The 12,401-nt window shown below is 38.4% G+C and overlaps 1 protein-coding gene across 2 annotated transcripts in view; it reads right to left on the reverse strand.

Moving 5' to 3' along the window:
- Nucleotides 1-12,401, reverse strand: part of LOC128642350 (uncharacterized) — a 129,267-nt gene that overhangs the window by 91,852 nt on the left and 25,014 nt on the right. For both annotated transcript variants that reach the window (XM_053695095.1, XM_053695094.1), the window contains exons 2-4: nt 9,225-9,390; nt 7,176-7,219; nt 2,002-2,085 (exon numbers count right to left, since the gene is read on the reverse strand). In XM_053695095.1, coding sequence (XP_053551070.1) covers nt 2,002-2,085; nt 7,176-7,219; nt 9,225-9,246 — 150 coding nt within the window. In that variant the 5' untranslated portion in view covers nt 9,247-9,390. The remainder of the gene's footprint in view (nt 1-2,001; nt 2,086-7,175; nt 7,220-9,224; nt 9,391-12,401) is intronic.

The raw sequence follows: 12,401 nt of genomic DNA on the forward strand, positions 1-12,401 counted from the left end.
TATTTATCTTTGTCTCATTTTTTTACATCACAGAAACCTGACATTTTAACAGGGGTGTGTAGACTTTCTATATCCACTATATATATATATATATATATATATATATATATATATATATATATATATATATATATATATATATATATATATATATATATATATATATATATATGTGTGTGTACATATGTATTTATATATTTATATGTGTGTGTACATATGTATTTATATATTTATATGTGTGTGTGCATATGTATTTATATATTTATATGTGTGTGTACATATGTATTTATATATTTATATGTGTGTGTACATATATATTTATATATTTATATGTGTGTGTGCATATGTATTTATATATTTATATGTGTGTGTACATATGTATTTATATATTTATATGTGTGTGTGCATATGTATTTATATATTTATATGTGTGTGTACATATGTATTTATATATTTATATGTGTGTGTACATATGTATTTATATATTTATATGTGTGTGTACATATGTATTTATATATTTATATGTGTGTGTACATATGTATTTATATATTTATATGTGTGTGTACATATGTATTTATATATTTATATGTGTGTGTACATATGTATTTATATATTTATATGTGTGTGTACATATGTATTTATATATTTATATGTGTGTGTACATATGTATTTATATATTTATATGTGTGTGTACATATGTATTTATATATTTATATGTGTGTGTACATATGTATTTATATATTTATATGTCTATTGGAGCCTTTTTGCAGACAGGTAGTGTAAAACATATTTATGCAATATTCAAATTTAATAAAGTGTTATACTGTTTATTTACTGTAAATATTTCACATTCCAATGTTCTTCACATAGGGGAATATGTTCTAAGTATTTATATATATATATATATATATATATATATATATATATGTACCTACATATAATAATCTATATATAAAGGTATATATTTTAACCGGAAAACATCATATAAATATAGAAATACGTATTTATGAATAAATAGAACATATTCTGCCATGTGAAATAATAATATTTAATGTAGGGCTAGCGCACTTGGTTAAACTAATCGGGTTTGCAAGAGTTGTTGGGTGTTAAGTGTTTTTTTCCACTTTTCATGCTCTATTGAAGTCTATGGGCCTATTTATTAATGTGCGAACGGACATGATACAAAGTAGCGTATCATGTCTGCCGCACATCGATAAATGCTGACAGCATAGGCTGTCGGCATTTATCATTACACAAGCGGAAACAGGGGCATCAAGCTCCATTCGGAAGTAGAAGTAGCGTATCATGTCTGCCGCCCATCGATAAATGCCGACTGCATATGGCATTTATCATTACACAAGCGGAAACAGGGGCATCAAGCTCCATTCGGAAGTAGAAGTAGCGTATCATGTCTGCCGCCCATCGATAAATGCCGACTGCATATGGCATTTATCATTGCACAAGCAGTTCTTGTGAACTGCTTGTGCAACTGCACTAAGCAGTTTTTTGGGGTTAAAGTGAGCGGGTGTGGGGTGTTTGAAAAAAAAAAAACGGCCTTTACATAGCGGTCTATGGGAACTGTGTGTTCCCTGTAAATATATATGTTTATGCCTATATACATATATATTTAAAATCTGCTGCCGTCTCTGCGCAACTTAACCACTTTGAAGCTCTAGGTTCTGTGTCGTGTCTCACGGCATGAGACCGAGGCTCCTATTCTATTGAGCGCATAGCTTTATAGCAAAGTGAACACGATGTCGCGTTTGCATTGCGGGCCACTTAAAATACCAGTGCACATTTGCGTGCACTGTTATTACGAGCGGAGCGCAAATATCGTGCTTGCGTAAGCACAATTTTGCGCTCCACTCGTAATCTGGTCTTTAGTGTATTAAATTATCTGTTTTAAAAGTCAACATATTTTCAACCATTCTTTAATGTAATGAAATATTGATGGAATCCCTGTGTTCTCTGCTTTAAGTAATAAAAAATGTGCATACATACCGTTACTACTGGATAGACAATAAGGAGCCCAATGACAGCAAACGGGAAAAGAAGCAGTAATCCCACAATCACGAGACACGCCAGCTGGGGACAGAAGTGGTACATTTAGTTCTTATTTTGTAGCACCTCCAAGATTAAAAATAGCTGTAGGGTAAATTTCCACCAGTTCACCATTTATACAAAGCAGGAACAGACCATATATTTTGGGGGCAAAGTTCTACAAATCAGTGGGGACCTCATCTGATGCTTCCTATTCCTACATTTACTTTATCTTTCAATCTCTAGCCCTGCCTTTACCTCACCCCCTGATATGTATATAGCACCGCCCTGAAAGTTCAGTGCAGCTGCACCTATTAAATGTGAGGGTGCGGCACTAATAAATGATGTGCATAACAGTTCAGACACCAGCACAACACTTGATCTGTCAGTAAAGGGAGGCTACTACCAGGGTTATAGACAGGGAAATATTTATGTTTCTCACTGAGGGGTATAAAGGAGACAAATGTGGTACAATATGCACTCAATGAAATCGGTGTCTGATCACATTTAAACATTGCACTATCTAGTTAGTGCTTCGGTGGATGTAGAATCTGCATTTTGTATATATCATTGAATTTAGGGTTGTGATATGTGCGAGTTATGATCATACTCTGTGTTTCTGTGCATATTGTACAAAATACAAATAAAGATCCAGCAATATTAGCTATTGGGGTGCACAGGGGTTTGTAAAGTTCTCTCTCAGCTGTCACTGATTTTGTAAGAATTTTATCCTGCAGTTCTCATTGGATTATATACTATGTGTATGGTATTAAAGATGTTCCAGTATTCCCAATACACTCACAAGTTAAATTGCAAAGAAATTGCAAAGAAAAGATGTTTTATCTCCATTGTTTATCTCCATTATTAACCCTGCATTGTCCTGCACTAATTGGTATTTCAAAAACATTTCTTACTTTCTATTGTAGGCACCTTAATAGAGGCCCAATTCTCAAAAACGTTCCAGCTTCGAGTGAAATTATAATGCAGTCTTCACAGGTGCTGAAGTCACTGAATTTTCTAAGAAAAGAGAAGAACCAGGAAGTCCCAGAAAGTAATGAGGCTTTCTGGGATACAGAATTTCACAGGGGCAAGTGAGTTTAACAGAGGCACTTGGCACTGATATCAATTTTCAATTTGCAGCAAATACAAATTAAACTGCAATTTTTTCACTAATGTTTCACTTAAATTAGTCTCTATTTTAGTTACTTTTATTTTCTGCCATTTAAATAAGTGTATTATACACTTTCAACAACCTTTACAGTGGCTATGTTTAGAGATTATAGGATCGATCACAATGCTTTAGAAAAACAAGAAATAATTTATCTACAAAAAAAAACCCCATAGACGTTAATGGTGCTTTTCTGTCAATAAATCATTTGATAAGTTTTTCTAAAGAAATGTTATTGACCCCATAATGAGAGTTGTAAAAAAATTCAGATACATCCAGTAGACACGAATCTTCAGCCAATTAACTCCCCTGCCCCTCCCACGAAACTGTCAGGCTAAATTCACATAGAAACAGTAAAATACAATACAAGTGCAGTGCAAATTGTGCAATATACAATTTAATGTTGATTGTTATAGATTTGTTAATGTTAGCATTAATGATATTTGTGAAATCACAACTCTAAATACACTGCTGTATATGGAATTTAAATGCATGTTACAAAACAGAAATCTAGTAACAAAGAATGAAGTAATATACAAATTCTAAAGTGTAAATACAACAAAACTAGATATATTCAATTGTTTTGTTATAAATGCAAATTTGTTAATGAAACACAGATATTTGTGTTGTTTTCACAGAATGAATATCCGAACGAATGTGCCATGAAATTTATATAAAAGTTATATAAAACGAAGAAACGCTTTTGAAATTTGTCAGTATTCATTTCCTTAGAGGTTAAAATACTTTCCTGTAGCTTCCTGGAGAGTGGCGTTAATGTTAACCCTTCTTTATTGAGCCCTAGGGCATGGCCGCTAATAGGAGGCTTAGCATGACTGCGTTTCAGGGCCTGCCTGCCAGGGCACAGGGTCTGCAGTAAAGCTGAAGGTACTATAGCGCTGGCTCTGAATTCCGCTGCACTAAACCTCCCTTCTTCACAGGGCTCTATAAAGAAGGGTCGGGATTAGTGCGGCTCTACAGCACTAGAGGTAAGTAAACAATGTTACAGGTGACATTTTTTTACGTGTAGCAAAGGAACATTCACATTCATTTAATATTTAAAGGGACAGTCTAGTCAAAATTAAACTTTCATAATTCAGCTAGAACTTGTAATTTTAATCAACTTTCCAATGTACTTTGTTCATAAAATTTGCTTTGTTCTCTTGGTATTCTTATTTGAAACAAAACCTAGGTAGGCTCATATGCTAATTTCTAAGCCCTTGAGGGCTGCCTCTTATCAAATGATTTTTAAATTCCTTTTCACAACAAGAGACTGATAAGTCCATGTGGGTCATATAGATAACACTGTGTTAATGCACAGGGAGTTATTTAAGAGTTAGCACAAGACAATACTAAATGCAAGTCAATAGATAATAAACAGTCATGTGGTTAGGGAGCTGGAAGAAGGTTCTTAGATACAAGGTTATCACAGAGGTAAAAAGTATATTAATATAACTGTGTTGGTTATGCAAAACTGGGGAATGGGTAATAAATAGTGATGTCGCGAATAGTTCGCCGGCGAATAGTTCCCGGCGAACATAGCATGTTCGCGTTCGCCGCAGCGGCCAAACATATGCGATGTTCGATCTGCCCCTATTCTTCATCATTGAGTAAACTTTGACCCTTTACCTCACAGTCAGCAGACACATTCCAGCCAATCAGCGGCAGACACTCCCTCCCAGACCCTCCCACCTCCTGGACAGCATCCATTTTAGATTAATTTGGAAGCTGCATTGTTAGTGAGAGGAGGGACAGTGTAGCTGCTGCTGATTTAATAGGGAAATAGATAGCTAGGCTAGTATATTCAGTGTCCACTACAGTCCTGAAGGACTCATCTGAACTCTGCTGTAAGGATAGCACCCCAAAAAGCCCTTTTTAGGGATAGAACATCATTTTTTTTTTTCCCTGTGTAATCTAATTGCAGTTGCCTGCCTGCCAGCGTGTGTGTCAGGCTCACAGCGTATACTGTGCCCACTTGCCCAGTGCCACCACTCATATCTGGTGTAACAGTAGTGTACATTTAAAAAAAAAACCACTTTTTTGACTGTGTTAAATAATAGCAGTCAGTTTCCTTCACACGTGTGCGTTTCAGGGCCTGCCTGCCTGCCAGGGCACAGTGTCACCCCAGTGCAACTCATATCTGGTGTAACAGTAGTGTACATTTAAAAAAAACAACACTTTTTTGACTGTGTTAAATAATAGCAGTCAGTTTCCTTCACACGTGTGCGTTTCAGTGCCTGCCTGCCAGGGCACAGTGTCACCCCAGTGCAACTCATATCTGGTGTAACAGTAGTGTACATTTAAAAAAAACAACACTTTTTTGACTGTGTTAAATAATAGCAGTCAGTTTCCTTCACACGTGTGCGTTTCAGTGCCTGCCTGCCAGGGCACAGTGTCACCCCAGTGCAACTCATATCTGGTTTAACAGTAGTGTACATTTAAAAAAAAAAATACAATTTTGACTGTAATAGATTGAATAGCAGTTAGTTGTCTGCAAGCGTGTGTGTCAGGCCTACAGCGTCCACTCTGCCAACTTCTGCCAGTGCACAGTGCTACTCATATCTTTTGTCACAGTAGCTTGCACGCATAGTACCACCAATCGAAAAAAAAATGACAGGCAGAGGCAGGCCACCCCGCAGGGGCCGTCGTGTTTGTGGTGCTGTGATTCCCTTTGGCCCTAGAATAATGCCCAGTGTTCAGAGGCCACGTACCCCAAACTCGAACATTTCTGAGGACATAGTTGACTGGCTAACACAGGACACCCAATCTTCTACAGCTTCCGCTCGGAACCTTGACGCACCATCCTCCTCCAGCTTAGCTTCGGGCACCTCTCAAGTTACCACTCGCCCGCCTGCCGCCACCACCAACACTAGCACCACAGCCGCTTCACTTGATCTGTCAGAGGAGTTATTTACACATCAGTTGGAAGAAATGAGTGATGTGCAACCATTATTGCCAGAGGATGTAGATAACAGGGATATGTCTCAGTCAGGCAGCATTACACACATGGACATACGGTGTGATGATGATGATGTTGTACCCGCTGCGGGAGTTTGGTCTGTCACTGTGAAGCGGGTGTAACCCTTACACTATCTGATTGATACAACATCATACCTGATGTTTTAAAGCACGTTATTCCAAACAATTTAGGAATGTTAGGTGATTTATGCCCTTTATGGCTTAAAACCAGACTCTGCATCAACTATGTAATTTTCCATGGGAGTTTTGCCATGGATCCCCCTCCGGCATGCCACAGTCCAGGTGTTAGTCCCCTTGAAACAACTTTTCCATCACTATTGTGGCCAGAAAGAGTCCCTGTGGGTTTTAAAATTCGCCTTCCGATTGAAGTCTATGGCGGTTTGCCCGGTTCGCCGGTTCACAAACTTTTGGGGAAGTTCACGTTCGCTGTTCGCGAACCCAAATTTTTAGGTTCACGACATCACTAGTAATAAAGGGATAATCTATATTTTAAAACAATAAAAACTCTATTGTTGACTGTCCCTTTAACATATGTTAAATTGGCCCCTTAACCTTTTAGAATTATTCTATAGGCTTTCAAGACCTTACAGGTATCTTCTTCCATTGAAGAGTATCATGATCTAAAAGGAAAATCCTCTGTGGGACCTGTATGGCAATAACCTTTTTTTCTGTTCAAATTTTGAGAGGGATTTCACAGTGCTGGGGATTATTGTGTATAATCTCATCTGAGCACAGAACTTTAGAGACAATGGACCCTAAGACTTCCCGGATCTTCCATTTTCTTAGAGATTTCAGTGAGATCTGCCCTTGAGAGATCTACAAAATACTGGTATAGTGGTTGAGAATCTATCCCCTAGTTAAAAAAAGAGAAAGAAGAAACCTCTGATGAGCATGTTAGACACTCTCTGGGCTGATATCTCTCAGGTTTAGCTCAGCTCAAAGTGTCTAGACGTATAACCTTCTTAGCTAATCGTCTTGCCCTTATTCTTACCATTTGCTGACAAATGAACACAAAGCCAACTCCACTGCTGGATTCTGTAGACGGGAAAAAAAATAATTAATGAGGATCGAGAACATCTTAAAGTGTCTAACTCCTTGACAGCTGTAAATTAAAACCACATTTGGAATTTCCTGAGCAGAGGAGAAGTAATTGTTTATTTATTTTAAGTATTGTTAAAAGTTTTTATAATGAATGTACATAACTTTTACATCACTTTAAAAACACTGGAAACACTGTGAGATTGTAGCTTTTAATTAACTTACTTTATTTGTGTCGCCTCTATTTATGTCATTTAACTGTCAAAATGTTGTTCTTTTATTTATAAGAACTGGAAGTGCACGCTGCAATGTTCACAAGCCTAATCCTGCTACATATCTATTTCTAATTGGTGTCAATAGAGGGTATAAGATAAGATTAAAAAAACATATGTCATATGATGACAATGGTGATGCCAAATCCATAACCATATGCTCAACTGCTACTTCTTCCATGGTTTCTCCTGCTTATTTTCATTTGAAAGATACTAACCATCTCAAGTAAGAGTGACGGTCACCTGGGAGCCACTAGGGGCAGTCAAAAGCCTTACACACAATACATTCTATTCTACTCCATCTGAAAGATACTGACCATCTCAAGTAAGAGTGATGGTCACCCGGGAGCCACTAGGGGTAGTCAAAAGCCTTACACACAATACATTCTATTCTACTCCATCTGAAAGATACTGACCATCTCAAGTAAGAGTGATGGTCACCCGGGAGCCACTAGGGGTAGTCAAAAGCCTTACACACAATACATTCTATTCTACTCCATCTGAAAGATACTGACCATCTCAAGTAAGAGTGATGGTCACCCGGGAGCCACTAGGGGTAGTCAAAAGCCTTACACACAATACATTCTATTCTACTCCATCTGAGAGATACTGACCATTTCAAGTGAGTGTGACAGTCACCCAATAGCCACTAGGGGCAGTCAAAACTTGACACATAGGCATATATTTAACAAAGTCTGGCGAACCTGATCCGCCACTGCGTATCAGGTCCGCCAGACCTCGCTGAATATGGAGAGCAATACACTCTCCGTATTCAGCATTGCACCAGCAGCTCACAAGAGCTGCTGGTGCAATGCCGCCTCCTGCAGACTCTTGTCAATCAACCCGATCGTACTCGATCGGGTTGAATTCCGGCGATCTCTGTCCGGCTGCTCAGAGCAGGCGGACAGGTTATGGAGCAGCGGTCTTTGTGACCGCTGCTTCATAACTACTGTTTCTGGCGAGTCTGAAGACTTGCCAGAAACATGGGGCATCAAGCTCCATTCAGAGCTTGATAGATAGGCCCCATAATGTATTCTGTTCTACTTCATCTAAAAGATGCTGACCATATCAAGTGAGTGTTACTGTCATCCAACATCCACTAGGGACAGTCAAAACCTGACGCATAGGGGTATATTTATTAACATGGGAGCGGACATGATACTATGTAGCGTATCATGTCCGCCGCATATCTAAAAGATACTGACCATATCAAGTGAGTGTGACTGTCACCCAATAGCCACAATGTAAGAAGCCGTGGTCTAATGAATGCTACTTCTTACATTGCAGGAAGCAGGCTCACACGTGCAAACTTGCTGTGCAAGGGCTCCAGATCAGCTTATGCTGCTTTTTACATAGAGTGCAATAAGATCTTTTTAATTCTCTAGAGACTGTACAGTCATATATTCCTTCAGATATTAAACAGATTTCTGTGACCTACTTTCTGAATTACCCAATATTTTAGTATAATCATTTGCAACCAATCACTAGTGCAGATCTGAGAAGCTTAGACTATTTGGAAAGAAACACTTGATATTGCTTATTTTTATCACTAAAAAGGAAAAGAAGGGGGCTATAGATTAATTGTATTATACTTTATTACTTCTAATTGGACACACGCAGTCAAACCATGTATGGGGTATTGTAAGGACACTAATAGCTGCTTTCAATATTAAATACAACAAAATATTACTTGCAGAATTGAGCAAGGATATTTGTGATATGCTGTTTACCTGTGCTGTGATTTTGCTCCATAACAGGAAGTTCAGACTTCTAGATATTACGCTGGTATCTGGTTTTATGGTCACTTGTAACGTAAAGAGAAGCTGAAAGACTGTATGAAGATGCACCATCAGACTGACTCTTCTTGTTGTGCTTAGTGAATTCTAATTTATACTTCTAAAAATAAAAAAGACACAAAAGAAAATCATTATGAATGCTTAACTAACTAAAGCATGTATGGATATTTAGGAGATATGTAAGTGATACTATAAATTGGGAGGAAGATATAAGGTGCTAATGAACAGGGGAAGGACATATTTATGTTTTGGTGTGCAGGGGAGGAATATATTTATGTTCTGGTGTGCAGGGGAGGAATATATTTATGTTCTAGTGTGCAGGGGAGGGACATATTTATGTTCTAGTGTGCAGGGGAGGGACATTTTTATGTTCTAGTGTGCAGGGGAGGGACATATTTATGTTCTAGTGTGCAGGGGAGGGACATATTTATGTTCTAGTGTGCAGGGGAGGGACATATTTATGTTCTAGTGTGCAGGGGAGGGACATATTTATGTTCTAGTGTGCAGGGGAGGGATATATTTATGTTCTAGTGTGCAGGGGAGGAATATATTTATGTGCCACTGTACAGGAGAAGGAGCTATGTGCTACTGTACAGGGGGGTAGAATTTGTTTGCGCTAATGTACAGGGGAGGGACATATTTATGTGCTACAGTGCAGGGGAGGGATATATCTATGTGTTACTGTAGAAGGAAGGAATGTACTTCTGTGCCACTATGCATGAGAGGGACATATTTATGTGCTACTGTGCATAGTAGTAAGATATTATGTGTTGCTGGGCTGCGGAGGAAGATATTATGGGGCCGAATTATCAAGCTCTGAATGGAGCTTGATGCCCCTGTTTCCTTCAGGCTCGACGGAAACAGTAGTTATGAAGCAGCGGTCTTAAGCAATCAACCCAATCAGATACGATCAGGTTGATTGACACCCCTCTGCTAGCGGTGAATCTGCAGGGGAGCGGCATGGCAACAAGCAGTTCACAAGAACTTCTTGTGTAATGATAAATGCAGAGAGCTTATGCTGTCAGCATTTATTTATGTGCGATGGACATGATACGCTACATCTTATCATGTTCGCTCGCACATTGATAAATTGACCCCATTGTGTTACTGTGCAGAGGAGGGATATATTTATGTGCCACTGTGCAGGGGAGGGACATATTCATGTGCTTCTGTGCATTGGAGGAAGCTATTATGTGTTGTTGGGCAGAGGAGGGGTAAGTTTATGTGCCACTGTGCAGGGGAGGGACATATTCATGTGCTTCTGTGCATTGGAGGAAGCTATTATGTGTTGTTGGGCAGAGGAGGGGTACGTTTATGTGCCACTGTGCAGGGGAGGGACATATACATGTGCTTCTGTGCATTGGAGGAAGCTATTATGTGTTGTTGGGCAGAGAAGGGGTAAGTTTATGTGCCACTGTGCAGGGGAGGGAGATATTTATGTTCTACTGTGCAGAGGAGGGACATATTTATGTTTTACTGTGCAGGGGATGGCGAGATTAATGTGTTACTTTGCAGGGGAATAGATATTGGGCCAGATTACAAGTGGCACCCTTTTTAGCCACCATATATATCTAAAATTGATAGAGCATTTGTATTTTTAAATAGATACTGTATATATCTATACAGACCAAACCCTGAAACGTCATCACATAGACCTAGATTTGGAGTTTGGCGGTAGCCGTGAAAACCAGCGTTAGAGGCTCCTAACGCTGGTTTTAGGCTACCGCCGGTATTTAGAGTTACTCAAAATAGGGTCTAACGCTCACTTTTCAGCAGCGACTTTTCCATACCGCAGATCCCCTTACGTCAATTGCGTATCCTATCTTTTCAATGGGATCTTCCTAACTCCGGTATTTAGAGTCGTTTCTGAAGTGAGCGTTAGACATCTAACGACAAAACTCCAGCCGCAGGAAAAAAGTCAGTAGTTAAGAGCTTTCTGGGCTAACGCCGGTTTATAAAACTCTTAACTACTGTACTCTAAAGTACACTAACACCCATAAACTACCTATGTACCCCTAAACCGAGGTCCCCCCACATCGCGCCACTCGATTACATTTTTTTAACCCCTAATCTGCCGACCGCCACCTACGTTATCCTTATGTACCCCTAATCTGCTGCCCCTAACACCGCCGACCCCTATATTATATTTATTAACCCCTAATCTGCCCCCCACAACGTCGCCGCCAGCTACCTACACTTATTAACCCCTAATCTGCCGTCCGCACGCCGCCGCCAGCTACATTATCCCTATGTACCCCTAATCTGCTGCCCCTAACACCGCCGACCCCTATATTATATTTATTAACCCCTAATCTGCCCCCCACAACGTCGCCTCCACCTGCCTACACTTATTAACCCCTAATCTGCCGAGCGGACCTGAGCGCTACTATAATAAAGTTATTAACCCCTAATCCACCTCACTAACCCTATAATAAATAGTATTAACCCCTAATCTGCCCTCCCTAACATCGCCGACACCTAACTTCAATTATTAACCCCAAATCTGCCGACCGGAGCTCACCGCTATTCTAATAAATGTATTAACCCCTAAAGCTAAGTCTAACCCTAACACTAACACCCCCCTAAGTTAAATATAATTTTAATCTAACAAAATAAATTAACTCTTATTAAATAAATTATTCCTATTTAAAGCTAAATACTTACCTGTAAAATAAATCCTAATATAGCTACAATATAAATTATATTTATATTATAGCTATTCTAGGATTTATATTTATTTTACAGGTAACTTTGTATTTATTTTAACCAGGTACAATAGCTATTAAATAGTTAAGAACTATTTAATAGCTAAAATAGTTAAAATAATTACAAATTTACCTGTAAAAGAAATCCTAACATACAATTAAAACTAACACTATACTATCAATAAATTAATTAAATAAACTACCCACAATTACCTACAATTAACCTAACACTACACTATCAATAAATTAATTAAATACAATTCCTACAAATAAATACAATTAAATAAACTTGCTAAAGTACAAAAAATAAAAAAGAACTAAGTTACAAAAAATAAAAAAATATCTACAAACATAAGAAAAATATTACAACAATTTTAAACTAATTACACCTACTCTAAGCCCCCTA

Source organism: Bombina bombina, chromosome 11 (genome assembly GCF_027579735.1).
Source record: "Bombina bombina isolate aBomBom1 chromosome 11, aBomBom1.pri, whole genome shotgun sequence".
Taxonomy (NCBI): Eukaryota; Metazoa; Chordata; class Amphibia; order Anura; family Bombinatoridae; genus Bombina; species Bombina bombina.